We start from the raw sequence: 27,681 nt of genomic DNA, 5'->3' as shown, positions 1-27,681 counted from the left end.
CCATGGCTCCACTGCCAGGCACACAGTGCCCTCTCTTGGAGACTCCAAATCCAGCCTAAAGCCGGGACTGGGGACAAAAAACCGCTGGAATCTCCTAAAAAAAAAAAGATTTCTGCCCAAGAAACAACTCCGGCCTGGCTGGGTATTCCTTGGAGGAACAGGGGAACACCTCTGGAGCTGCTCCCGAGGCAGGTCAGTGACTGTGACCTTGATTAACCTTTGCATCTTCCTATCAAAACTCGGATCTTTTTTAAAATTAAGAATTTGGAAGATGGAGAATATTGGGACACCTAAAGAGTGGTGATATTGTGGTGTCACAGAGGGGTTTGGGATGGAAGGGACCTGAAGGATCAGCTAATTCCAGGAAAAAGAATGGATTTGTTTCATGAAGAACAATTCCAGTTAGAGGCAGCAGCTCCACATCAGATTTATGTGTGTCCCCAGGGCCATTTGAGGCACCTGGTCACCACCTCTCAGTGGAGGGACAGTCCCCACTGCCCACCTGGCACAGGTGACCATGGACAGCGTGGCTGCCCCGTCCCAAAGCTGGACGGGGCTTGGAGCACCCTGGGATGGTGGGAGGGAAGGGACTGGATGGGCTTTAGGATCCTTCCCACCCAAATTCCAGGTGGGAAATGCCCTGATTTGAGGCTCAGGAGGTGCTTGGGTGTCTGTGGGTGCTGCTGGCACCTACCTCGGCAGGTGTTCCCACCTCACTCGCTGCGGGGAGGAAAGGACAAATCTCCTAAAATAAAAAAAAATTTGAGAGAATTTTCAGCAATTGAAAGGATCCTGCAGGGAATTCCAGCTCCTCTCGACACCAGGTTTGAGCCCACCAGCTAAAGCACCTCACACCTTTTCCCCATCTCCATCATCCCAGTTTTTCCGTGTTTTCCCTGTTTTCTCTTTGCTGGAATCCAGCCCATTCCTGAACTATTTAAAGCACCTCACACCTTTTCTCCCATTTTCAGCAGCCTCTTTTTCCCCCACGTTTTCCCTGTTTTCTCTTTGCTGGAATCCAGCCCACTCCAAATCAATTCAAATCCACTCAGCCACAGGAGGAGTGTGTCCTTTGGGGTGGTTTATTTACATTTTGAGATTTTTTTGGCGGGGGGGATGAAATCCTAAAAGTCCTCACAGAAGAGGTTTAGTGAGGATGATGCAGGTGGTACTTGAGGCTTTCTCTGTGCTGATCCATGGAATCTGGGATAAAAAAAACCCAGTTTCTATCAGCTTAGACCTGGCTTTGAACACATCGATTTCAAAAGAGATTTTTTTTTGGTGGGAAGGGAAAAGCCTGGCAGCTCCCAGGCTGTCACCTGTGCAATTCCACATCCGAGTCTGAAGATGGCTCCATTGGAACGAGGATCCATCCATTCATCATCCATCCATTCATCCCTCCTTCCATCATCCATCCATCCCTCCCTCCATCAATTAATCCATCCATTGCTCCATCCATACCTCCATCAATTCATCCATCCATCCATCCTCCTGTTGGGGACTTGTGGACATTGGGAATGTCCCCCTGATCCCACTTTTCATCCATCCATCTCCATCAATCAGCCATCCATCCATCAATTAATCCATCCATCCCTCAATCAATCCATCCATCCCTCAATCCATCATCCATCCCTCAATCCATCCCTCCCATCATCCATCCATCCCTCAATCCATCATATATCCATCATCCATCCAACATCCATCCATCCATCCCAAAACCAGCACACCAGGAGTGGAGAACCAATTCCAGGGATTTGTCCCAGGTGGAGGAAGCAGCCCCATCCATGATATTCCTGAGGCTGGCAGAGGGGAGTTTCAACAAAAGAAACTGGGGAAAAATAACCTGAGCGACTCATGGAAGTGAAAGACAAGGAGAGTGACAAAGATTTAAGGAAAGAAAGGGAAGAGGAAGGCAGAGCTGCAGCATTTCATCTTCTGTTCCTCCCCACAACGAGCCAATTAAAAAGCCCACACACTAAATTAATTCCAGTTCCAGGGGAGCTGGAAATACAGAGCCACTATTTAGGTTAGGGAAAATTGCTGCATTCTGTTCCTTTGTCAGGTGGCAGAGAATGACATCTGCAAAAGGGGAAAAAAAGAAAAAAGCAGAGTTTGGGCCCCAGCACAGCGGAAGCAAAGGAAGCAGAGGGAATTCAGGGGAGGGTTTGAGGACCCTCATCCCCACAGACACGGGGCCAGGGCACAGATCTGTGCAAAGATCCCGATGTTCCCTGCACATCCCGGCTGCCTCACGACTCTCCCACCTCATCAGTTCTTTGGCTTGTTTGGAACAAGTGGCCAGGATGTGGTTACGGAGCTGTGCTTCCCTAAAAACCTTCCCAATGTTTTATTTATTGCTGGGAAAACACCTCTGATAAAACCCAACCCCACCACGGCGCTGTGCTTCCCTAAAACCTTCCCAATGTTTCATTTATCCCTCAGAAAACACTTCTGATAAAACCCAGCCCCACCACGGAGCTGTGCTTCCCTAAAAACCTTCCCAATGTTTGATTTATTCCTCAGAAAACACCTCTGATAAAACCCAGCCCCACCTTGTCATCGGCTCCAGGGTAAATATCCCAGCCAGGTTTGTGTTCCCACTCTGTCCCTGCTGGAACTCTGGGATTTAACGCCTCAGCACTTCCAGCAGAGAATCCCTCTGCTCTGGGCAGAGAAACCCCCGATTCACGCTGGAATTTAAAGGGAATAAACCCCATGGGGAGCAGAGAATACAAATTATTATCCCAGATTGTTTCCAAAGATGACAAAACCCAACCAGGGGAGCAGGAGGCCTCGGGGCAGTGCCAGGCTCGGCTTTCCAGAGGGAACTGCTCCCTGTGTAATCATTAACAGCAGAACCTGCCCAGATAAAAACCAGGGAGCAGCACCTGGAGCAGGGAAGCACTGGGAGCCAGGGAAGCACCAGGAAGCTTGGGATGTTTGCCTGTCCCTGTTGTGGCTCTGCCCTGGGGACAGCAGAGATGGCAATTGCAGAAACTCACCCCTTTGGGAACTGGGAAAACTCATCCCTTTGGGAAATGGGAAAACTCATCCCTTTGGGAACTGGGAAAACTCATCCCATAGGGAACTGGGAAAACTCATCCCTCTGTTTGGGAACTGGGAAAACTCATCCCTTTGGGAACTGGGAAAAACTCATCCCAGGCCCTGGACCCAGCTGGCAGCAGGAGCTCCGTGCCAGGTCTGCAGAACCCCACGGTGCCACCAGACCCGCTGGGGACAAGGACAAAGCCCCCAGGACGTGGCACAGGGAGGGGCAGAGCTGGCCACACACACACACACACAGAGAAATCATTCAGGAAAAGGAGTTGGGATTACAGGAAACCCAGTGGGAGTTCAGTGGAGTTTAAGGGAGCCTTTTCCTGCCTGGTGTGAGCTCCCAGACCTCGGGATTTACACCAAAACCCCTCAGGGCTGCACTGACAGGGTCACACCCAGGGACTTTGAGAAAAATCGTGTTTGGGATGGTGGAACCTCAGGAGGGTTTGGGTGGGAGGGGATCTCAAAGCCCATCCCTTTCCAAGGGTAGGGAATCCGCTCACTATCCCAGTTTGCTCCAGCCAGGACTTGGACACCCCCAGGGATCCAGGGGCAGCCACAGCTGCTCTGGGAATTCCATCCCCTTCCCTCAGCATCCTCACAGGGAGGAATTCCTAAAAATCCCACCTACCCCTGCCCTCCTGGAGCTGGCAAAGCTGGAAAATCCGTGTCCCTCAGGATGGAGCAGCTCAGGAGCTTGGAGGGAAGCTCCTTCCAACTCTGGAACACCGAGTGTGGTTGCCATCCCACAGAGCAGGAAATATCCCAGGATCCTGGCAGGAATGGGATTCCAGCTCTCCCTGTGTCATCCTCACTCCCAGCTCCACCAACAAACCTCCAAAGAGTGCAACAACCACCACCAAAAAGCCTCTGAATTCCACAAAATCCTGCTCCTAACGAGATCCCTGCCGGAGCCACGTCAGCCAGGAAGGCAAACCAGGAGTATTTATAGGCCTGGATTAGAGCAGGATCTGCTGGGAATGCAGGGAATGGAGCAAATTCCCATTCCCAGAGAGGTGACAGATTTATGGGTTCTCACTTCCCAATCCATCAATCCATCTTTTTTTTTTTTTTTTTTTTTCCTTCCAGCACATTCACAGAGTTTCTGCAGCTTTATCCAGCTCTGCTCCTGGAATTCTTTCCCATTCCCACTCCCTTTGGGCTGATGGGAAGGCACTCAGGCATTAGGGACAGGTATTCATTAAATCTTGGAATTGCTCCTCTACTTCCTACTGCAACCACCAGCTCCACAAGAACCTTTTAAACCAGGATAACAGCATTATCCTGGAAGGAATGGATGAGGAGCACTGCCAGCCCTCAGCATCCCCAGATTTATTTTGACAAAACCTGGCAGAAATTGGTTTTTCCTTGGATAATCCCACTGAAATTTGCGATCTGGGAAAACGCAGAAATAACAAATTTTAAGTCCTGGAATTTACAACCACCCAGAGCACGGAGGAGAAAATATTCCAGCTTGGATAAAACCTAGGAGAACATTCAGGAAAATATGGATGTGGACAAAAAGCTTTTCCAATCTGTTCTAGGATTAAATGGACGGTGGCCAGGCCCACCCCTCTTCCCACCCAGCCATTCTGTTTTATTTTAATCACCAGCCCCAAAGCTGATCCATGGGCACCAGCACTTGGATCAGCTCGGCACAATCAGTCCCAGCAGGAATCCAAACCCGTAATTACAGCAGCCTGCATATGGAAAACACCAAAGAGGGAGGGTTTATTTATGCCAAAGGGGACAGGAGTTTTGAGGATGAGACGAATAAATCTGTTAAAAAAACAGATTGGGGGAGTTTGGGGAAGCAAAGCAGCTGCACCAGAGGCTCTGTGGCTCCTGAAATTACAGGAAAAATGGAGAATTTGTACCTGGAATGCCTCAGGAGTGGTGGAATTCGGGGAAGCAGCGCAGCCCCCCTGCCTTGGCTGTGAATCCATTTCCTACCCAGCTTTGTTCAGCCTCCCATAAAAACTTCCTGCCCCTCCAACGACCTTCCCCAAGTGCTTTTCCCGACCCTGGAGCTGTTCCCAGCTTCCCCAGGCTGGCAAAACCTCTCTCTGAGAATCCCTTTGGAATCCCAGCGAGCTTTTGCCCAGATTTACCTCCCAACCACCACATTTTAGCCAAACCACCTCTCCCAAAGGCAGCTCTGGGACTCTCCCAAGTTTTCCAAACCGCTGGAAAACGTGGATCTGATTTTATTCTTTTTTTTAATTTTTTTTTTCCTCACCAGGGATGCACACAATGCATCTCCTCTGGTGGTTGACAACCCCTCTTCTATTTCGGGAATGCTCATCCGCAGGTGGAATTGGATTTCTGTTCCCATGACTGACAACACAACTCCATCCTGGCCTATGGCAGCTGCTGCTATTTTCAGCACTCTGCCTCTCTCCAGTATTATTCCAAAGGTGAGAACTATTTCCAGAGAACACCAGAACAGCATTTTTCACACCTTAACAGGAGGAAAAAAAAAAAAAAATTTTGAAAAAAAAAAAATCACGGAATTTGGAAAGTTTTGCCACAGGGCGAAGAACTCTCTGCAGCACAGAGCATTAATGAGCTCGTGGAGTGGCTGGGAGTGTTAAAATGGAATTAAAGTCCCTGTTGGAATGGGGAAAATAGTTTTAAACTGGGCTACCACGAAGATATTCCTCACTGATTGCCTCTATCCTGGCAATGCAGGAATAGGAACTGTCCCCCAGGAACGGCCATGAATCAAAAAGCACAGCAAAATGGGATTCATAGGTATCCCTAAAAACGGTGCACGTGGAGGGTGGAATTTGGGTTTACACCACAAACGGTGCTCACAAACAGGTGCTGCTCAATCCAGAGTGAGTTAACGCTCCTCTGGAGCCCTGGAAAGGCTCAGATCCCCGGGAAGAAAAGCCGAGGGTGGGATAATGAGGCAGGGAATGTTAACCAGCTAATTAGTAATCAGAGAGAGGGAAAGAGAGAGGAGAGCTGGGCTCAGGGACTGACCCGCTCCAGGTGGCTCATCCCGACATTCCCAACGCCTGGGAATGGCGGCAGCTCCGCTCCCACCCCTCTGCCATTCCCAAAAATCCGCTGGACAGATTCCCAACAGCATTCCTGAGCCAGCTCTCCCTTGTCCTGCACCCTCTGCCACTCTCCCAGAGCAGGAGCTGCCCCGTGACTAATCCCTGGCAGGCACCCAGAGCCATCGGCTGCCGCTGGAAACCTGGAATTCTGAATTTCACCCCAGCCATTGCCAGCCACAGCCCTGCAAAGGGAATTCTGAATTTCACCCCTGTGAAAAGTGCTGTGGGTATTGCCAGCCACAGCCCTGCAAAGGGAATTCTGAATTTCACCCCTGTGGGTAATCCCAGCTATGGCCCTGCAAAGGGAATTCTGAATTTCACCCCTGTGGGTAATCCCAGCTATGGCCCTGCAAAGGGAACTCTGAATTTCATCCCTGTGGGTATTCTCAGCCCTGGCCCTGCAAAGGGAATTCTGAATTTTACCCCTGTGGGTATTCCCAGCCCTGGCCCTGCAAAGGGAATTCTGAATTTCATCCCTGTGGAATTCATCACCTCCAGGGATGGGGACCCCAAACCTCCCTGGGCCGCTCTTCCCAAGGTTTAACAACCCTTTCCAGGAGGAAATTCCTGCTGATGTCCCACCTGGAGCACCCTGGGGCTGTTCCCTCCTGTCCTGGTGTCCCCTGGGAGCAGAGCCACTCCTGTCCCCTCCTGCTGGGGACTTGTGGACATTGGGAATGTCCCCCTGATCCCGCTTTTCTCCAGGCTGGGCCCCTTCCCAGCTCCTTCAGGAATTCTCCAGCCCCTTCCCAGCTCCCTCAGGAACTCTCCAGCCCCTTCCCAGCTCCCTTTCCCATTTTTAAAGCAAAACCAGGAAAGAGGGATTCACTCAGAGGAGCAGGGATGGCTCAGCTGGGGGATGCTGGAGCACCAGGAGCCAGCTCAGCTCAGTGAAACAGGATAAACTTGGGAGAGATAAAGACATATCTGTGATCACGCTGCTGGCTGTGCCAGAACGTCTGCTGGGAATGTCTGGATCGTGGATTTGTTTCCCAAAAAAAGCCCAGCGTGCTGCACAGCTCCAGGCTGATGGACAGACCCCCCTGGTCTGGAAAATCATGGAATGGTTTGGGTTGGAAATGTCCATCCAGTGCCACCCCCTGCCATGGCAGGGACACCTTCTCCTGCTCCCAACCTGGCCTGGGACAATTCCAGGGAACACCTGGCATTTGTAGGAAAAGCAGCACCGGGATTTAAATTGGAAGGAAAAGAACTGAGAGAGGCCAGATCACCCTAAAAAAGCCAATGGATCAGGATTCCATCCCCCAAACGATGGGAATGCCGAGGTTTAATTGGGATTAGTACAATTAAACCTGCCTGACACCAGCAGAATCCCATGGATCACAGGAGAAATGGTTCCCAATCTTCCCCCAGGAGCGTGGAGCTCCTTGGAAACGTTGCCAGATCCTGTGGATCCCTGGAAATGCAGCACCTGGAGCTCCCTGCTGGCTCACCTGGACCCTGAACCACCCAGAACTGCCGAGACCCCACGCAGGGACAGAATTCCCAAGCTGCAAACACAACCAGCAGTTCTCAGCCTCACCAAAAGGTCTTGCTTCAATAAAAAAAAGGAAACAAAGAGCCCCTCAGGCCTTGCTCTTCTCCCTGATAAAAGAGTTTGATGAGATTCCCAACATTAGTTTGGGAATTGCACCACAACTGCTCCGAGGAGCAGCCGGGCCACGTCAGGATTTATGGAGCATAAACACCGAGGTCTTGCCAGCAAGAAAAAAAGAGAAGTAACTCAGAGCAGAGGAAATGAAAAAAAAAAAAAAAACACTAAAAACCTCCCAAAAGCAGCTCCTGCAGCACATCCAGAGAAATCCTCCCGCAGCTCCTGAGCTCGGGAGGGGCTCTGGAGGGGTTAAACCACAGCAGAAACGTTTAAATCTTGTGCATTTTTCTAACAGCAGATGAGGCAGAAATGGACAAAATGCCTCCAGGGCTGAAAAAAAAACCTTTCCAAACTATTCTGTAGATTTAAAAATAGATTTCTTTTTTATTTCCAGAGGGGACAAGTTGGGAATAAAACAAAGAAGCTTCCTAGGGAGGGTCAGCAGAGTGTCCATCCCTGGTTGTCACCTCCCTGCTGTCACCTGAGAGGGATCTGGAAGCGCCAAGAGGGGGAATCTCCTTCCCTCTGGAATCAGGCCCCGTTTTCCTGCTCCCCCATTCCCATTGGAGCAAGATTATTTTTCCAAACAACTCTGTTTTCTCAAATAAGAAAATAAAGCAGGAGCTGCTGAGGTTTCTTGGCTTTTGCAGCTTCTGAAAAGTCACTAAAAATCCATCTTTAAGTGGAAATTCGGGAATGCTTTCGGCTGTACAGACCCAACCCAGGCTGAAGTACTTTAAAACTCCTTGTCTGTCAGGAGGGGGAAAAACACAGGATAAATGATGAAAAAGCACAGCCCTTAACTAAATTTCCTGTTTTGTGTCTCAGCGTTAACAGCGTGCCCAAATTTCCTCCTTTATTTTTTTTTTTTTTTGTCCTTAACGTCACAGCCAATCCCTACCCACCCATCCCACAAAAAAACCCTGAACTGCTGGAGGTTCCAACCCTGCTGGAATGGGAAGGATCAGCTGAATCCAGAGCTCATTCCCAGGGAAAATCCAGCTCCTTCCACCCCTTCAAACAAAGATCAAAGCTCCCTCAGAGCCCCCCACCAGCGAGGATTCACCAAATTAAACACATTTATCCCCGTGGCTGCTTTTGGTTGGGTTGTTTTGAATTACTTGATGGCTGCCCAGGTATTTTGAAGGATGAAAAAGGTATTTTGGGCCAGGATTGTGCGAGAGACAACATTTCAGAAGTGTTTTATGGGGGGAAGATTTAAACTCCAAAGCGTTTGCAAGCGAGTTTCACTTTCAGAAACTCCAAATGCCACCGAGGTTTGGGGCACAATGGCTCGTTTGTCCCCAGCTTCTCATCCAGGCCCTTTTTGGCACAAGCAAGCAGCAGCAGATGATAACAGGGGGGAACCAAAAGCAAGGCCTGGGCTCTGCCAGTTCTCTGAATCCCAGCAATTTACTGTCAAGTACAAATTAAGTGGGTAAATCTCGGACTAATTAATATTTAAGACAAAGCTCTCTCTCCCAGCTTTGCTTTTTTTTTTTTTTTTCCTTTTTTTTTTTTTTCTTTTTTGTCTGAATGTGACAATGGGCAGGCAGGGAACTGGATTTATGGTTTTAGTTCTGGTCCCTTCTCAGTTTGTGGAAAAGCCAGAGGAGAGGAAGACAAAGATAAAAAAAAATCACCTGGCAACAGGTGAGGAGCACAGAGACACCTGAGCAGAGAGCTTGGAGATGCTGCAGCTGGGAAATCCAGACTCCAGCTCTACAGAGAAGATTTCTGTGGCTGAACTACTTCAGGAATTCCAGGATATTGGAATTAGAGGTTTCCACCGCTCCAGGAATTCCAGGATATTGGAATTAGAGGTTCCCACCGCTCCAGGAATTCCAGGATATTGGAATTAGAGGTTCCCACCGCTCCAGGAATTCCAGGATATTGGAGCAAGCAGAGCTTTCCACCTCAAGCTCAACTGTGAGATCCTGCCAAGGCCAGGCTGGGATTCTGGGGCTTGGAGCAAGCTGGGCTAGTGGAAGACGTCCCTGCCAAGGTCACTCCAACCCAAACCATTCCAGGATTTCTGGTGACCTCAACTCCTCTGATTTCTCACAAAAATGAGGAAAGCAACACTGGATCTACAACCTCAAGCAGGTCCCTCACTTATCTCACATCAGCACAGACACCATATTCTATAAATCCCTTTTTCCCCTCACTCTCTTTCTCCAGGCACAAGAATCCCCAAACAATCACAAAAGTCCCTCCTGCTTTTCCAGGTTTTTGGGACACACACCCCCTTTTTTCCCCACAGCCTCTGGAAACTCTTCCAGAGCTGCACTGGGGGTTACAAATCCGACCACACCACCCCGTATTTCCACCCTGAGCACATTTTTAGGGCTGAAAAGGCAAGAAAAATCAGGATTTTAAGTGCCAGCTCCAGCTGTGTACTCGCCACCTCCTCCTGAGGGTGCCCAAACAGCTTCCCCCACCCGCTGGCCACTGGACAAGTGGCCACTTGGAGCCCTCCACGAAGCAGAACATTCCCAGGGCGATTATTCCGGAGCTGGAGCTCGTCCAGCCCCGGCTCTAACGGGGCAGGGCCAGCCACGATCCCCTAACAGCGAGGAAATTGCCATAAAATCAGGAAACTGCCACAAAAATCAGGAAACTGCCACAGAAAATCAGCTTTTTCCAAGGAGCAGAGTGTCCAGTTCCTCTGGAGCCACGGGCAGGGATGAGACGAGGGGTTCCTCGTTAAGCTAACGAGCTCCAGGGACTGATGACAGCCTCGGCAGGGCACAGGCAGGACCGGGATAAGGAGCCTGGGCAGGGAAAGGGGGATGAGCAGGGACAAAGCTCTGTGTCCCCTGTCACACGCTGCCCTCCCAGCTCCTCAGGGCAGCTCCGGATGCATTAATTCCCTCCGGGGTGTTCAACACACACCCAGGGATGAGATGGGAAGAGCAGGAAAAAGGGAATGGGCACCAAAACTGTGTCAAGCATGGCAGCGCCCCCAGCAGCCACACAAAAGAGCCATTCCCATTCGTGTCACAGCCACAGCTGGCAGGAGAAAACCTCTGGGACAATCGGCTCCATTTAACCCTATTGATCCAGCTCTTTTCTCCCGTTTTCCCCGACAAAAGAATGGGATGAATGCTGGCTACAGAGTCACAAATTCCCGTGGATTTGTTTGAGGGTCATGGAGCTGAGCTGGGAGCTGAAACCTCAGGAGGATCTGCTCACCTGCCTGTGGAAATCCCTGTGGCAGGGAGACAAAGACCTGTGGAACCTCCCGGGATGGAGGCCTGAGCTCAGCCCTGAGAAGCCAAAGAAAACCAAGAAATAACCTCGAGTTTGCCCGGATTAATACTGAGCTGCTGACTCCTGAGCTCTGCCACACTCCACATTTCCTCCTGGTAGGCATCACTCCCACTGGACACGTCCAGGGCAGCGCCACAAGAAGCTCACAAAGCTGGAGGGTGCCAGTTTTCCTCAAAAAAACCCCTATTTAGCCACAATAACTTCCTCCAAGCAGCAGCAAAGGTGTCTCGGAGCAGACACAGCTCCAGCCTGGCCCATTTGGTTTTGGTTTAAGGCCACACCTGATGGCCACAGCCCAGGATGGAGGCAAAGCCCAGATTTGCACCCACAGCTCCAATCCCTGCTTCCCTGCACTTGCCCAACTCCTAAAGGACGCCCAGCTTCCCATTCCACACCTCCAACTGGAAGTGAGGAGCAGGAGACAGATTTCTCTCTCTCTCCCTTTGTCTGCAGCACCCACTTACCTCCTCTACACCTCAATAACACAAAACCCAGATCCTGCAGCCACCCCTCCTTTATGCAACCCACACAATTCCCCGGAGCCTCCCGAATCCTGCCCGCCCCAGGCGGGATGCCACCGCTGTCCTGTGCCAGCCACACCAACCCACCCTCAGCTCGCCGGCGGGAAACAAACAAGTAAATTCTGTGATGTTGGTGGGAGCTCCCAGCCTCCCTTTTCACCCCAAACCGCGGCTGCTTCACCATGAAGTCACCCAACTTCCCAAGCAGCTGGCACTGAGCCTCATCGCTTCTGACTGTCCCTTGTCACCTCATCCACCCAATGATGCCCCTCGCCATCCCCACCCCACCCTCCTCTGCCCCCATCCCCTCAATTTTTCATCTAAAAACGCCGAGACCCCCTAGAAATCCACCACAGCCCCTCTCTGTGCCCCCCAAACACCCCCAACGCCATCTCCTGGCCCTGAGCCTTGTGCCCAAATCCCACCCAGCGCTGTGCTCCCCGTGGGGACCCTCTGCGGGTCCCCCCGAGCTGCTGATGCCGACCCCCAGCCCCCCTTTCCCCCCGGGACCCCCACACCCCCAGCCTCCCCCCAGCCCTGCCCGGGGGCTCCTGCCCAGCTCCCCCCGAGCCCCCCGGGACCCCGAGACCCCCACCCAGACCTGCCCGGAGGCTCCTGCCCAGCTCCCCCCGAGCCCCCCGGGACCCCCAGAGCTGCCCGGGGGCTCCTGCCCAGCTCCCCCCGAGTCCCCCGGGACCCCGAGACCCCCACCCAGACCTGCCCGGGGGCTCCTGCCCAGCTCCCCCCGAGCCCCCCGGGACCCCCTCCCCATCCCCAGGGTCCCCCACACCCCCTGATCCCCCCCCGCCCTCCCCGGGCCCGCCGCCGTTCTGCCCCCGCCCAGACCCCCCCAACCCCCGGAGCCCCTCAGGCCTCCCCGGCCCGGCCCCGCCGCCCCCCCCAACCCCGGGCAGGGCCGCGCCGAGGCGGGGCTCGGTCAAGCCGCGGCCTGAGGCAGCCGGGCGTGTCCCCCCCCCGCTGTCCGCGGCCGTCCCGCCCCGTTCCCGGCGGTTCCTCACCGGCAGCGGCGGGAGCGGGCGCGGAGCGGAGCCGCCGCCTCAGACACCGCGCGGCGCAACGCACCCTGCTGGCCCCGCGGGCGGCGCCGGCCCCGCCCCGCGCGCCTGACGGACAGCGCCCGCAGCCAATGGGAGCCCGCGCAGCGCGGCGCGCGGGGGGCGGGCCGGCCGAGTGGGCGGGGCCAGGAGCGGCCGCCAAGTTCGGTTGCGGCGGCGGCGGCGCGGAGGGAGGACGGGGAGGGGGCGGGGCCGGCGGAGGAGCGGCGGGAGGAGCGGCCAATCAGCGCGCGGGGCTGGGAATGGGGCGTGGTTTCACAGAGCGTGCATTAATATTAATGAGGTGGGAGGGGCACGTGGCGGCCGGGGCGCGAAGCACCGGGAGGGGACCCCCGGTTATCCCCCGTTATCCCCCGGTTATCCCCCGGTTGTGGCGCCCCCGGGTCCCCTGGTGCCCTCACGGGGATCCCCCGGTGGTGGCGGCCCCGGGTCCCCTGGTGCCCTCACGGGGATCCCCCGGTGATCCCCCGGTGGTGGCGCCCCCGGGTCCCCTGGTGCCCTCACGGGGATCCCCGGTTATCCCCCGGTGGTGGCGGCCCCGGGTCCCCTGGTGCCCTCACGGGGATCCCCCGGTTATCCCCCGGTGGTGGCGGCCCCGGGTCCCCTGGTGCTCTCACGGGGATCCCCCGGTCTGTGCTCCTCCGGAGGGCTCGGTGCCGCCCGACCGGACCCGCTCCGTGACCGCGCTGCAGGGCCTGGGGACCCCGAACCCCCCAAACCATCACAGCCCGTCCCAGCCTTGAATCGAGGCTTTGATTTCCCCCCCCGCGGCTGCCACGGGCACCGGGCGAGCGCGGCCGGCGAGTCCCGGTGCTGCCTGGTCCCGGCGGGGCTCGGGAGGCCCGGAGTCCCCTCGGGAGTGACCGTGGGGGGCACAGCCACGTCCCCCGGGCAGCAGCCATCGCTTCCCAGCGCATCCCAGTCTGGCAGGGCCGCACCAGTGGCAGCAGCGATCCCGCAGGAATTGAGGTGGGGAAATGCCCAGTCCGGGGTGTCCCCAGCTCGGCGGGCACAGCTGCGGCCGCGCTGGAAACTCAATAATCCTGTTAGTGGGAAGAAGGCTGATTTTCCCCCTTAATCCACTTTGCTCCCGTATGTCCCGGCCCGCGGCTCCTAATCCGCTTTTCCTGCAGATGGGCAGCACCGGGCGCGGGGGAATCCCCGAGGGGTGCCGGGGTCGCGGTGTCCCCCCGCCCCGTGGGCGACACAAGGGACAATATTCCCCACAGTGCGAGACACGATGCCAGGAGGGGTTTGGGTCCCCAAAATCCGCATTTGTGGAATTAATGGCCGCGGGATGCGGAGGGAGCGACGGGAACCGGCAGCAGCGCGGCTCATCCCAGGGCTCATCCCAGGGCTCATCCCGCTAATTAACGCTCAGGAGCAGCTTCGTTTAACGCCCGGACCCGCGGGAGGCTCCGGGAGCCCGGCGAGGATCCTCCCTCCCGGTGCTGCGCTGATTTTTGGGGGCTCAGGATGAGGATTTGGGGGGACTTCCCATCCCTGGCAGCATCCCGAGGGACACGCGGGGCTGCAGCAGGACCGGGGCGTCCCCTGACATGGCGGGCACAGGTCCCCATTAATTGCGGGGCAGTGAGAGGGGACAGACATGGGGAGGGGGAGACCCGGGAATGGGGGCAAGTGGGGATTTTCTGCCTCTGAGGCGTTGTGGAACCTCTGGAAGCGCTCTGAGTTTTGGTGTGATGGTGCCACCCCAAATACCTGAGAGTCCTGAGGGGTGCCAGCAGGTGGGGACTGGCACCAAGTGTCCCCATGCCCGCGTGTGGCTGTCCCGCTGTCCTGCCCTGGCACCCACAGAGGGTCCCAGATCCGCCCAGGCCATTGGAGGGACACGGGGACAGGTCCCACAGGCAGTGCCATGGAGCTGTGACATCCCTGCGCAGCTGGCACTGTCCCCACGGAGCTCAGAGCATCCCCATGGCTCTGTGACCATCCCAGAGAGCTCTGGCTGTTCCCAGAGATCCATCACCATCCCCATGGATCCATGACAGTCCCTATGGATCCATCACCATCCTCATGGAGCTGTGACTGTCCCTATGGATCCATCACCATCCCCATGGCTCTGTGACCATCCCAGAGAGCTCTGGCTGTTCCCAGAGATCCATCACCACCCCTATGGATCCATCACCATCCCTATGGATCCATCACCGTCCCTATTGATCCATCCCCATCCCTATGGATCCATCACCACCCCTATGGATCCATGACCGTCCCTATGGATCCATGACCGTCCCTATGGATCCATGACCGTCCCTATGGATTCATCACCATCCCTATGGATCCATCACCATCCCTATGGATCCATCACCGTCCCTATAGATCCACCCCCATGGATCATCCACCTCCCCTATTGATCCATCCCCATCGATCCATCACCGTCCCTATGGATCCATCACCGTCCCTATGGATCCATCACCATCCCTATAGATCCATCACCATCCCTATAGATCCATCCCCATGGACCCATCACCGTCCCTATAGACCCATCCCCACCCCTATGGGTCCCTCCCCCCGGATCGCTGCCCTTGGCCGGTCCCTCGGTGCCCGCGGCAGCCCCGTTCCCCCCGTTCCCCCCCCCGCCGTTCCCGCCCGTTCCCGGTGCCCACGCGGCTCCCGCGCGCGGGGAGCAGCGCCGGTTTCCACGGCAACGGGCGTGATGACGCACGCGCCGCGCTCCGCCCCCTCCCACGGGCACGGGCGGCGACACGCGGGAGCGCGCGCGTCACACGCACACACACACGGGACACGCGTGTCACGTTTTTGTCACACACACACACACACGGAACACGCGTGTCACGTTTTTGTCACACACACACACACACGGAACACGCGTGTCATGTTTTTGTCACATACACACACAGAACACGTCACATTTGTGTCACACACACATGGAGAACACGTTACATTTGTGTCACACACACACCTGTGCACACGTGTCACATTTGTGTCACACACACAAGGAACACGTCACATTTGTGTCACACACACACCTGCGCACACGTGTCACATTTGTGTCACACACACCTGTGCACACGTGTCACATCTGTCACACACACACACCCGTGCACACGTGTCACATTTGTGTCACACACACCCACACCCGTGCACATGTCACATTTGTGTCACACACACAAGGAACATGTCACATTTGTGTCACACACACGGAACATGCGTGTCACCTTTTTGTCACACACACATGGAGAACACATTACATTTGTGTCACACACACACCTGTGCACACATGTCACATATCTGTCACACACACCCACCCGTGCACATGTGTCACATTTGCGTCACACACACACACACACACGAACGTCACACATGCACACGGCCCTGCACACACATCACACGCGTCACACACCTGCACACGCGTGTCTGTGGCCACCCCACAGAGCCGTGGCTGTCCCCCAGCACGCGTGAACACACGCACACACACACACACACACACACACACACACACACACACACCCCACGCGTGTCACACTCACACACACACACACACACACACACACACACAGACACACACTCACGCACACACACCCCCCACGCGTGTCACACTCACCTCTCCCGGCCGTGACCCCGCCCGGCCGCGGGCGGCTCCGGGGGCCGCGGGCGCGTTTGTGTCTCTTTATTGAAGGAAGACTATTTCTAGAATAAAGGCTACATCGGCACCCCGTCCCCTGGGCGCTCCGTCCTCGTGTGAAGAGCCGGGGGGTGCGGGGAGCTCGGGGGGCCCCCTCGCCTCGGGGACACCCCTCGGGGACACCCCGGGGGAAGGAGCGGGGCCGGAGCGAGGGGACAGACCCCGAGGGGACGAGGGGCTGGTGACAGCGCGGGGACCCCGCTCCGGCCAAGGGGGAGCAAGCGGGGCTGCGCCAGAGCTGGGGGGTGTCGGGGGGTCCCGGGGGTCCCGGGGGGTCCCGGGGTCACCCCGCGGGGGGACGCTGAGGAGGGGGTGGCACCGGCCCCGAGCGCTGGGGGCCCGGCTGGCCGTGGGGCCGGGGGTGTCCCGCCGGAGCTGGCCAGGATTGTGCTGGGTCAGGACCTCCCGCGGACCCGATGCTTTTGTGCTTGTGCTGGCGGCTCCGGCTGCGGCACCGGCGCGGGGCTGGGGGGGCACGGGGGGCCCGCGGGGCCGCGGTGGGGCTGGGGGGTCACGGTGCCGGGCTGGGGGCTCGGGGGGCTGCGGTAGCACACGGGGCTGGGGGAGCCGTGGCACCGGGATGGGGCAGGGGGGCCGGGGGACACCGGGCAGGGGCTGCCCCCGCCCCGGGGCTCTGCCCGCAGGAGCAGAGCGCTATGGCGTGGGGACGGGGGCACGCGGGACTGTCCCCAAGGGTGACACCGCCACCCCCACGCGGCACCGTCATTCCCCCGGTGCGGGAGGTGCGGTCCGGGTGTCCTGGCGGCGAGTCCCCGGTCCTGCCGTGCCCGGGGGGGTGGGGGGTGGCCGCGTGTCCCTCACCTCGGCCCCGTCTTCACCCCCGGCCCCGGGCCGAGCGCTGGCGTCCCCGCACAGTCACAGTGATGGCACACGGAGGACGAGGGGACTGTCCCGCTGCGATGCCGCTGCCACGTCCAGCCGTGGGGGGGAGAAGGGGGGTGGGCATCCGGAGGGGGGGCGCGGGCCAGTCCGGGGCTCTACATGATGCTGCACTTCCCCTTGATTTTGTCTGTCCTCTTCTGCTTGCTGGAGCGCTTCCCGTCGATGGTGAGGCTGACGTTCCTCCTCTTCTCCAGGTTCAGCAGCTCCTGGAAGAGCTCCTTGACGTTGTAGTTCATCTTGGCCGAGGTCTCCATGAAGGCGCATTTCCACTCCTTGGCCATGGCCTCCCCCTCCCTGCTCTCCACCTCGCGCTGCGTCTCGTCGCACTTGTTGCCCACCAGCATGATGGGGATGCTCTCCACGCTGCCCTTGATCTGCACGATCTGCTGGTAGATGGGCTTCAGCTCCTCCAGCGACTGCTTGCTGGTGACCGAGAAGACCAGGATGAAGGCATGGCCCTTGGAGATGGACAGGCGCTGCATGGCCGGGAACTGGTGGCTGCCGGTGGTGTCGGTGATCTGCAGGGTGCACACGCTCTTGTCGCAGCTGATCACCTGCCGGTACGTGTCCTCGATGGTGGGGATGTAGGTGTCGCGGAAGGTCCCCTTGACGAAGCGCAGCACCAGCGAGCTCTTGCCCACGCCGCCGGCGCCGAACACCACCACGCGGTAATCGTTGCTCTGCTCCGGCATCTTGCCCCGCGGTCGCTGCTGGGCACAGGGAGGCGTCACCCCGACATCCCCCCGAGGTGTGGCCCCGGTTGGGAGCGGGGCTCGCCGCCCTTGGGACGCCCTTGCCGGCCGGCCTTGGCTATTTTTGCCGCCCGCCCGCTGTGGCCATATGGCCGAGTGAGCGCGGCCACCGGCACCGCAGCTGCTGCCGAGGCTGCCGGGGGGATCGCCGGGCAGGGACCCCCCCCAGCCCGCCCGGGCAGCGGGAGCAGCTCTGCAGGGCAGTCACCGACCCGCCGAGGTCAGGGTGGCACCTGGAGTGCCCAGCTGGGCTCTCTGGCCGGGCACAGAGGTGCCCTTTCACACACACAGGTCACGCTGCTGCCGTCCTGTCACCCCTGTCACTCCCTGTCCCCTGTCCCACGCTGTGCCATCCCTCAGCTCCGCTCCCACCTCAGGGATGTGCTGGGCAGTGGAGGGAAGGAGCGTGGCACAGCTGTGGGCAGTGGGCAGTGGGTCAGAGACCCCCCCCCCAGGCACCCTCACGCTGCCAAACCTCGGTGCCCACCCACAGGGGACACCTGGACCCGGGCAAGGTCCCCAGTGCCCCCCAGGGCAACCCCGGGGTGTGAAACGAGGGGCACAAAGAGTCGCTGGTGCTGAGCCCCTGCTCCAGTTCCCCCAGTGTGGCGCAGGGGTGGCAGCACCAGCTCTGTCCCCCGAGGGTCCCCAAGGCGTGTGGGACCCTCACAGAGCCTTGGGGACATTAAAGCCACCACGGGACAGGGTTTCCAAAGGTGCCCAGTCACAGGTGAGTGGGAATGAGGGGAGGGGAGGGAAGGGGGGCCTGAGCACTGCTTAAGGACTGTCCCCAGTCTGCTCCACTCCTGCCACCCCAGTTCAGGGAAGGGGGACAGCAAAGTGCCCCAGACAGCCCCGTGCTGGTGGCCGCCCTGGGCATGGCAGCTCCTGCATCCCCGAGCATCTCCAGGGAACCAGCCCCTTCCACGGCCGCTGCATCCCTGTCCCAGGGCACTGAGGGGTCTGGACCCCACAAAGCAGCCCCAGACCCCCGGCATGGCCCCGGACACCAGAGCCGGGCGAGGCTGGGAGCTGGAGGAGCCCATCCCCGCGGGCTCGGCCAGCCAAGGAGCTCATCCCTCCGTGGGCTCCTCGGATCCTCCACGCGGGGAGCGTCACCAGCGCCCGGGGGCCGGGGCTGAGCTGGCGCGTGGGAACGTCCAACCTTGGCCGGGGCTGGCAGCGGTGCCACCCTGTCCCACCTGTCCCACCTGCCTGTCCCACCTGTCCCATCCCACTTGTTCCACCTGTCTGTCCCACCTGTGCCAAAAGTGCCCCCGGGCTCCCAGCCCTGCCATGGGGTGCTGAGGTGAGGGGCTGGGCTGGACAGACCCCCACGGAACCGGGGGGGCTCTTCAGGTGACCCCACGGCCTGTGCCCAGCAGCACCCCGAACCCAACCGGCCCCGGTGCCCGAGGGTCCGAGCACGGCCCCCCCTCAGCTCGTGGGCAGGGACCACTCGGGCCTGATGCTGCCGGGGGGTCTGCACCCCCCAGAGCCCCCCAGCACCCTCCCACTCGGGCCCCCCGCACTGGGGGTGGCACTGGTGGGGACCTGGGGGTCAGGGTGGGGTGAGGGAGCAGGGGTGGGCCGGGGAGCGTGGGAAGGGCAGGATGGAGGGTGAAGGGGCTGGAGAAGGGGCTGGAGGTCGCTCGGAGGGGCAGAGGAGGAGCAGGGTGAACGAGCATCCCGCTCGGGATGGAGATGGAGATGGAGCGGCAGGGGAGGAGCAGGACACAGCCGGAGAGGCAGAAGGCGCTGGATGGAGGGGCAGGATGGAGATGGAGGAGCGGCAGGGAGGGACGAGCATCCCGCTCGGGATGGAGATGGAGCGGCGGCAGGAGGGCACGGGCAGATGGCGGGGCAGGCTCGCGGCTCCCCCCGCGCCGCTCCCCGCCAGCACCCCCGGTCCCCGCGCCGGCCGCGCTCCCCCGGCCCCCGCCGCGCCGGTCGCATTGCGGTGCCCGCCGCCTCACCGTGTCCTGCCCGGGATCCGCCCTTGGCTGCGGGCGGCGCGGCGGCCTCAGCGCATGGCCCGGCCCGGGGCGGCCCCGGCGCGGCGGCTCCGCTCCGCCCGGCGCGGCTCGGCTCGGCTCGGTGCGGCGGGGCTCGGCGGGGCTGCGGCCGGTGCGGCGGGGCCGGTTCGGCTGGGCAGGCTCGGCTCGGCTCGGCTCGGCTCGGCTCGGCTCGGTGCGGCCGCCGCAGAGCCGATCCCGCCCCGCCGCCGGCCCCGCCCGCCGCGCCCGCCCCGCCCGGGGCCCCGGACCCCCGGGCCCGGCCCCGAGCGGCTCCGGGAGGCGGACAGACGGACAGGGATGGGGACAGACGGACAGGGATGGGGACAGACGGACAGGGATGGGGACAGACAGACAGGGATGGGGACAGACGGACAGGGATGGGGACACACGGACAGGGATGGGGACACACGGACAGGGATGGGGACACACGGACAGGGATGCGCGGACAGGGACACACGGACAGGGATGGGGACAGACGGACAGGGATGGGGACACACGGACAGGGATGGGGACACACGGACAGGGATGCGCGGACAGGGACACACGGACAGGGATGGGGACAGACGGACAGGGATGGGGACAGACGGACAGGGATGCACGGACAGGGACACACGGGATGGAAACACAGTGACAGGGACAGACAGACAGACAGGAATGGGATGGGGACACACGGAGAAGAGACACAAACAGAGTCGCACGTATAGGGACATGCGGGGATGGGGACAGGGACACACGGACGGATGGGGACACATGGGGGTGAGAGTGGACAGCCAGGCAGGGAGACACAGGATGGGGACACACGGACAGGGACACACAAACAGGGACACCTGGGGATGAGGACACACGGACACCTGCACAGGTATGGAAACGAATTCCCATGATAAGGGACAGTCCAGGGACTCGTGGAAGAGGACAGAGCCCCACAGGTGGTGACAGGGGACACACGGACAGGACAGACAGGCACCAACCGTCCCAGCCAGGCAGGGCACAGGTGGCAGAGGGTGCTGCGTGCCCCCGTAGCAGTTGGGGGTGGCCTGGGCAGCGCTGCTGGGCTTTGGGGACACAGAGGCCACGGTGCCACCCCAGCACAGGACCGGGAGCTTGTGCACACACCGCAGGGCCTGTGCCACCAACTGGTGTCACCTGCTCATGGCAGAGCCCCAAAACCGCAGAGGGACCCTTGAGGGGACACAATGGGGGTCCTGGTGGGGCTGTGGGACACTCAAGCGGTGGCTGAGCCCCTCCCCAGTGCCTGAGTGGGACCAGAAGAGCCCCGGGGTGACCATCCCCAGCCCTGTGTCCCACCACCGGCACCGGGCGCTGGAGGTGACCGGTGACTCCAGGGGTCCCACGGTCACAGCCGGGGTCTGCTCCTGCCTCCCCCCGCCCCACTCCTGAGTGGCAGCAATTAAAATCCGCAGCCTCTATTAATAGCAGCCGGCGGGCACCGGGCCACGGTGGCACCCACGCGCTGGCACCGCGTCCCCACGGGAACGGGGAGTGGGGGAGGAAGGGCACGGGTGACACGGTGACAAGGCCCGGGGGGTGGTGGCAGCCTCAGCCCGTCCCCCCCCTCTCCCGCCGCGCTCGGAGCCGGCCGGATCCTCCTCGTTAGAGGGAATGAATGAGTTTTCCTTGATCATTTTCCTGCGGCTCCTCCTCGTTCCATTGAGCCGCAGCTCCCCGCCAGGCCTGACGCAACGGGGCGGCCGCTCACGCAGGGCTGAATCACGGCGCTGCCGAGCGGGGGGTACCGGGGGGTACCGGGGGGTCCTGTCCCCCTCCCCGGGGCTCAGCGGGGCTCGGGGGGGCTCAGCTTTGGTGGCCACGGGTGGCTCAGCCCACGCCGGACCCGGCACGTGTGGCCACCGCGTGAGCCGGAGCCATGGGGGACATCAAAATAAAGCGAGTGACAGCGAGGGGAGAAGGGCAGGGAATTTATTGGGAGCAGCGCGGCCTCCTCCTCCTCCTCCACCACCCTGGAGCACGGGATGATCCTGTGGATGAACCCCAGGGCGGTGGGATGAGGAGGGGGGAGCTCAGCACCTCACCCCGGTACTTCACAGCCCCTGCCCCATCCCAAACTGCAGCAGGAGGAGGGTGTGAAAGGGAGGTGACAGCCCAACAGGGGACACTCAGCACCGTGTCACCTCTCCCCCCTCATCCCCCCCGCCAGGAGAGGTGAAACAGCCCCGAGGCTTTTCCACACCGAGGCAAATCACGTTCTCCTCATCCTGCTGGTTTGTGTCATGCCAGGCCCAAAAATAACCTCCCTGCGCACACCCCCCTCCACTCCAGGTTTTCAAAGGAAGATTAATTGACTCGGGGATGTTGCAGCAATTAAACTAACGAGCCCCAGGATCTGTCAGATGATGCTCAGCTGCCTCCATATGCTGCAGCTGGGCCACCGCGGAGGCTCAGCGCCTCCTTCCCGCTGCCGGCACTGCGCCATCCTTATAATTCCATCAGCGCTTCCAGGGGCCCAGCGGAAGCTGCTGCAGGAGCGAAGGCTCCGGGTGATTAAAATGCAGCCCCTGCCTGAGCCAGCCTGTGTTGCACGGCTGGGGGGGAGCACGTTCCCAGCTCCAGCCTCTGATCCCAGCTCCAGCCTCTGATCCCAGCTCCAGCCTCTGATCCCAGCTCCTCGCTCCCAAAGGCGAATCCAGCGGGATCGGCAGCGCATGGAGCTGCTCCGCTCCCCCCCCAAAGGAGGGCATTCCATTCCTCTGGAAACCTGGAAAAGCCTCACAGCAGTCCCTGATGGGAACTGCTCAGCCCCTCTGACTGCAGAACACTGAAAACACAAAGAGTTTGCCCCAAAATATCGGTGCTGGAAATTGTTCCTGCCCGTTTCCTGCAAGCTCATGGATCCCAGGCTCTGGATAACGTGAGGATCTGCTGCATCCCTGGATCCCAGGCTGGACAGGGCTTGGAGCAGCCTGGGACAGTGGAAGGTGTCCCTGCCCGTGGCCTTGGATGGGTTTCAAGGTGCTGCCCAACCCAAACCATCCTGGGATCCATCCTCTGATTTTCAGAGGTTTTCCTTAGGAAATGCTCAGCCTATGGATACAGTGCTGAGAAGGATACAGAGCAGAGGGGCCCGGCCTCATTTCCTCCATGAATCCCTGGAAAAGCTGAGCTGCCCGAGCCCCAGGTGGGGCACTGGAAGCCATGTGGAGGCAGCAGGGCCTGGAAGGCCAAAGCCCCACAGGGATGTTATTTTTGGCAGCTGTTACAACCAGGTTTTACTCCCAACTAAGCCAGCGAAAGCAGCTTAGTGCAGCCTGGCAATCCCTGCTCCCACCTGCTCTGCCTCCACTCCTGTTGGTTCCTCACCTCCTCGGAGCCTCCGGAGCATGGCCGGGGGGGAAGGAGGGAGACACACACACTCGGGGAGCTCTTGGAAGCAGATTTTACCCAGATCCTTAACGTTTGTGTCCACTACTCCCTGCAGCCCCTCAGGCAGGGACAATCCCTCGGGATATTCCTCACTCTGAGCACACGGGAAGAGATTCTCCTCCGCCAGGTCATCATGGAAACTCCGCCCGGGTTGGGCCGTTCCAGCGGTGAAAGGGGCGGCTCCTCCCGGTGCCGGTGGGAGGGGAGAGGTGAGGTTTTGCTCCCTCATTCCCGAGGCTCCCGGCTCACCACGGGACGAGCACCAGCCCGGCCAGCGCGGCGTAACCCAGCACCAGGCACAGCACCTTGAGCAGCCGGTGGCTCTTGTCCTCCAGCTCCTTGGCCAGGATCTCGAAGAAGGTGACGAAGAGGAAGGTGCCGCCAGCGATGCCCTGCAGCAGCAGGGAGGCGATGCTGCCCGCGGCGTTGCGGCTGCTCTCGATGCCCATCCCCACGCCGATTCCCAGCGGGATCATCAGGCACACGGCCACCGCCAGCTTGGCCGCGTCCCTCAGCGCCAGCGAGGCCTTGGCCATGCTGATACCCAAGGCCACGGCCACCAGCGTCTCGTGCACGGCCACTCCCAGGAACAAGCTGAGCACTCTGCCGCCGTCCTCCTGCAGGCCCAGGGCCAGCCCCTCGAAGATGGAGTGGGTGCAGAGGGCGAACACCAGCCCCAGCAGGCGCCGGGGGCCGCAGCGGGCCAGCTCGGGGAGCTGCAGGCCGTGCGGGTGCGGGCCGGGCTCGCCGTAGAGCGCCCGCCCGCGCGGAGACCCCACGAAGGGGCTCTCGTAGTCCGAGTCGCTGCCCGCGTCCGAGCCCGCGTTGAAGGTCTCCAGGTCGATGAAGGAGGGCTTCTCCTTCTGGAAGGTCAGGAAGAGCTGGTCCACGAAGACCGACAGGAAGAAGCCGACCATCATGATGGTCTCGGCCACTGGGTAGTCCGTGGTCACGTTGTTCTGCCTGAGCACCTCATCGAGCTGGAAGGGAGCAAAAGATGAACCCTTTATCGCTCTGGAGAGAACCATTCCCACAGATCCACACTGAATCCACCCCTTTATCACTCTGGAGAGAACCATTCCTGCAGATCCACAGTGAATCCATCCCTTTATCCCTCTGGAGAGAACCATTCCCACAGATCCACACTGAATCCACCCCTTTATCCCTCTGGAGAGAACCATTCCTGCAGATCCACAATGAATCCACCCCTTTATCCCTCTGGAGAGAACCATTCCCACAGATCCACAATGAATCCATCTCCTTTATTCCCCTGAAGGGAACCATCCCCACATTCCCACAGATCCACAACGAATCCGTCCCCTTTATTCCCCTGAAGGGAACCATCCCCACATTCCCACAGATCCACAGTGACTCCACCCCTTTACTGTCCCGAAGGGAACATCCCCACCCGGATCCATCCATCCCTGACGCTGCCACACCCTCGGCAGGGCACAGTGAACCTCTGCCTCGCTCTTTGGTGCTCACACCCCACAGCCTCCCCTGCACCCCACAAATCTGCAGGAGGTGGGCACACAGCCCTCGCTCCAGCCCCCATTTTGGACCCTGCAGGCTCAGACGAAGGCAGGACAAGGCAGCACTGACCTTCCCTCTGACGGCGGGCAGCAGGGCGTTGAAGCAGGTGGCCAGGAAGACGCCGCCACCGAAGGAGCTCCAGAGGGCCAGGAGCCTGCGGGAGCGCTGGGCCTTCTCGTGGTCAGCCTCCATCAGCCTGACGGGCAGCAGGGCCCCAGCCAGCACCAGCACACACATCCCCAGCAGGCACAGCACCTTGGCCACCACCACCCTCATCCTGCCCTGCAGGGACCCTCTGGGTGAGCTCAGAGCAGAGACATCGGCCTGACGCGCAGGACAGGGGCTGCCTGGGCATGGGAAGAACACACAGACTCCACAGGAAGCAGCAGGGAAAAGTTAAAACTGGGTTCAAAAGGAATTTGAAAGCCCTGGAATTGTGGTCACCTCAAACCACCCTTCCCTAGAGGTCTTCGAGGCCAGGCTCCAGGCTGGACTCCAAACCCTGTCCTTGGGACACTTCCAGGAATGTGGCAGCCAGTGGGAAATTCTTGACAGGGCCTCTCCCCCCTCCCAGGGAGGAATTCCTTCCCAACATCCCATCTATCCCCTCCTCAATGTCCCATCTATCCCCTCCCCAAAATCCCACCTATCCCCTCCCCAAAATTCCACCTACCCCCTCCCCAAACTCCTATCTACCCCCTTCCCAACACCCCATCTATTCTCTCCCCAAAATTCCATCTACCCCCTTCCCAATATCCCACCTATCCCCTCCACAAAATTCCACCTATCTACCCCCTTCCCAACACCCCATCTATTCTCTCCCCAAAATTCCACCTATCCCCTTCCCAAAATCCCATCTATCCTCTCCCCAAATTCCCATCTACCCCCTCCCCAATATCCCACCCATCCCCTCTCCAAAATCCCACCTATTCCCTTCCCAATATCCCACGTACCCCCTCCCCAAACTCCCACCTACCCCCTCCCCAACATCCCATCTATCGCCTCCCCAAAATCCCACCTACCCCCTCCCCAACATCCCATCTACCCCCTCCCCAAACTCCCACCTACCCCCTCCCCAAAAATCCCACCCACCCCAGCCCTCTGGCAGTGGGGAGCCATTCCCCGTGTCCTGCCAGCCCCGGCCCTGGGCCAAGTCCCTCTCTAGGGGACAAAAGAGGGATTCAGAACCCTTCAGGTGACACTGACTCACTCCAGGTCTGGCCAAGCCCAAAATCTGGGCCCAGGCACCACCCACACCTGTGCCAAGGCAGAGGGAAGGGATAAAATCCTCCTTTTCCAGTGCTCACACCTCTGGAACACACCTGGCTCCCCCCAGCAACCCTTTAACCTCACTTTTTTCCCCTTTTTCCCCCATTTTTAACCCAGTCCCCTCCAAAGCCTCAAGCTCCCGAGTTCAGGTGGAGTAGCCACATCCAGCATCCCTGAATGGGGCTGGAGCAGCCCTGAGGGAAAGGAACCCCAAGAACGTCTGGGGAACTCCTCACCTGCTCCTCCTGCACACCTGGGCTGCGTCCCCAGCCCCAAAACTGCTGCAACGAGGGATTAGCTCAGCTCCTGCTCGGCTTAGCGGCTCAAAATGAAGCATCCAAGCGATGAAAAAATATGATATAAAGCAGGCAGGGCTCTGTGGGAGGAAAAACAAAGGGGTTCCTCATCCTGTAAATCCCAGTGTTTCTGTTAAAAGCCGGCCCTTCCAAACCCTTTGGGCTCATGGCTTTTAGAAAGGGGCCGATGGGGAAGGGGCTCCTCCCAGCCCACCCTGAGCACACCGAAAGGGAGCAGAGATGAGGGGAGAGGTTTCAGGGCCGCCGGGAGCGGGGGAGGTGAGCAGCTGAAATGGGGAGATTTCAGCAGGGAGAACCCTCAGGAGGGGTCGGGGTCTGCCCAGGGCGGGGAGGGGGCCCAGCTCCAGCCCCTCACAGGCAGATGGAGCCCCTCAGGATGGGGAATGAGCCCGGCCCGAGCCCCTCAGGGTGAGGAGGGGGTCCCGGAGCTCCCTGACCCCTCACACCCAGAGCGGCCGCAGCCCCTCAGGACAAGGCTGGGGTGCGGCCCCTCACACGGGGCGCCGCTCTCCCGTCCCTTCCCCACAGCCCCGGCTCCCCCCAGCCCCGCTGTGACCCCCGGGGTCCCCTCACGGCCCCGGGGTCCCCTCACGGCCCCGTTACCCCGGTAACCGCCCCCCCACTCACGGCCGGCCCCGCTCCTCCCGGCCCGGCCGCCCCGCGCGCGCCCGCCCACGACGCCCTCCCATTGGCTGAGGCGCGAAAAGCCCAATTGTGATTGGCCGCCAGAGCTGTCAATCAATCGCACACAGGTCCTGCGCTGGGGAGGCGGCGATTGAGGTCCGCGGGAAACGCGTCCCGCAGCTTTGGGTTCCGGGATCACCGGGAAACCGGGAAAAACGGGGAAAAAACGGGAAAAACGGGAACAGCGAGAGCCGGGAATGGGAAAAACGGCTCTGGAACAGCGTCCGCCACGCTTACACCCCCTGCTCCTGCCGCTCTGCGAGCAAACTGCACCAACGGCAGCTGCGAGATGCTGCAGGGAGAGCTGAGGCCCACCTGAAAATCCCACAAAATCCCACAAAATTCCATAAAATTCCCCCCTTTTTTTTTTTTTTTTCCGCTGTCAGCTCCCAGAGGAGCCAGGAATTTTTGGGAAAGTCCAAAAGGAAGCTGGCAGTTCAGCCTGGAGTAGCCAAAGCCTCTGGAATTGAGGAGCAGCTGCAGGCAGGGCAGGAGGAATTCCCTGGAAAAACTCACCTGGAATTCAAAG

At 59.4% G+C, this 27,681-nt stretch overlaps 3 protein-coding genes and 1 long non-coding RNA gene across 9 annotated transcripts in view; 1 reads left to right on the top strand and 3 right to left on the bottom strand.

The window, feature by feature from the left end:
• The window catches only part of GNG7 (G protein subunit gamma 7), a 38,860-nt gene extending 26,170 nt beyond the window's left edge, over positions 1-12,690 (bottom strand). Inside the window, exons 1-2 of one of the 2 annotated variants that reach the window (XM_072919477.1) lie at positions 12,554-12,690; positions 695-745 (exon numbers count right to left, since the gene is read on the bottom strand). The gene's annotated coding sequence lies outside the window, so the exon portion shown is untranslated. The remainder of the gene's footprint in view (positions 1-694; positions 746-12,553) is intronic. The other variant, XM_072919476.1, reaches the window with a different exon arrangement.
• On the top strand, positions 54-10,955 carry LOC140680788 (uncharacterized). The gene is made up of 3 exons (XR_012052185.1): positions 54-192; positions 5,300-5,474; positions 10,836-10,955. It is a non-coding gene; the product is annotated as an uncharacterized lncRNA (long non-coding RNA).
• Positions 12,691-16,247: 3,557 nt separating the features above from the next.
• On the bottom strand, positions 16,248-20,146 carry DIRAS1 (DIRAS family GTPase 1). 2 transcript variants are annotated; one of them, XM_072919475.1, is made up of 2 exons: positions 19,909-20,146; positions 16,248-17,890 (listed from the first exon to the last, which is right to left on the bottom strand). In XM_072919475.1, the coding sequence occupies exon 2, from the start codon at positions 17,870-17,872 to the stop codon at positions 17,276-17,278; it is 597 nt and encodes a 198-aa protein (XP_072775576.1). In that variant the 5' UTR covers positions 17,873-17,890; positions 19,909-20,146; the 3' UTR covers positions 16,248-17,275. The 2 variants fall into 2 exon arrangements, with proteins under 2 accessions (XP_072775576.1, XP_030112807.1); XM_030256947.4 differs by having other exon boundaries at positions 16,248-17,887; positions 19,909-20,144.
• Positions 20,147-23,348: 3,202 nt separating this feature from the next.
• On the bottom strand, positions 23,349-27,226 carry SLC39A3 (solute carrier family 39 member 3). 4 transcript variants are annotated; one of them, XM_072919474.1, is made up of 4 exons: positions 27,096-27,226; positions 26,388-26,527; positions 24,952-25,253; positions 23,349-24,329 (listed from the first exon to the last, which is right to left on the bottom strand). In XM_072919474.1, exons 3-4 carry the CDS (start codon positions 25,156-25,158, stop codon positions 23,595-23,597), a joined length of 942 nt encoding a protein of 313 aa, XP_072775575.1. In that variant the 5' UTR covers positions 25,159-25,253; positions 26,388-26,527; positions 27,096-27,226; the 3' UTR covers positions 23,349-23,594. The 4 variants fall into 4 exon arrangements, with proteins under 4 accessions (XP_072775575.1, XP_002198247.4, XP_072775574.1 ...); XM_002198211.7 differs by having other exon boundaries at positions 24,952-25,229; XM_072919473.1 differs by having other exon boundaries at positions 24,952-25,229; positions 27,072-27,137.
• Between the last annotated feature and the right edge of the window lie 455 nt (positions 27,227-27,681).

Source organism: Taeniopygia guttata, chromosome 28 (assembly GCF_048771995.1).
Source record: "Taeniopygia guttata chromosome 28, bTaeGut7.mat, whole genome shotgun sequence".
In the NCBI taxonomy this organism is placed as follows: Eukaryota; Metazoa; Chordata; class Aves; order Passeriformes; family Estrildidae; genus Taeniopygia; species Taeniopygia guttata.
The sequence above is the reverse complement of the archived record's forward strand: the minus strand, read 5'-3'. Positions and strand labels throughout refer to the sequence as shown.

What these genes read in the sequence shown, in the direction of transcription:
- SLC39A3 (XM_072919474.1), bottom strand. Translation starts at nt 25,158, where the DNA reads ATGAGGGTGGTGGTGGCCAAGGTGCTGTGCCTGCTGGGGATGTGTGTG. An exon ending in TGCCCGCCGTCAGAGGGAAG is followed by an intron (nt 24,330 to 24,951) that starts GTCAGTGCTGCC and finishes GCTCCCTTCCAG; the next exon opens with CTCGATGAGGTGCTCAGGCA.
- DIRAS1 (XM_072919475.1), bottom strand. Translation starts at nt 17,872, where the DNA reads ATGCCGGAGCAGAGCAACGATTACCGCGTGGTGGTGTTCGGCGCCGGC.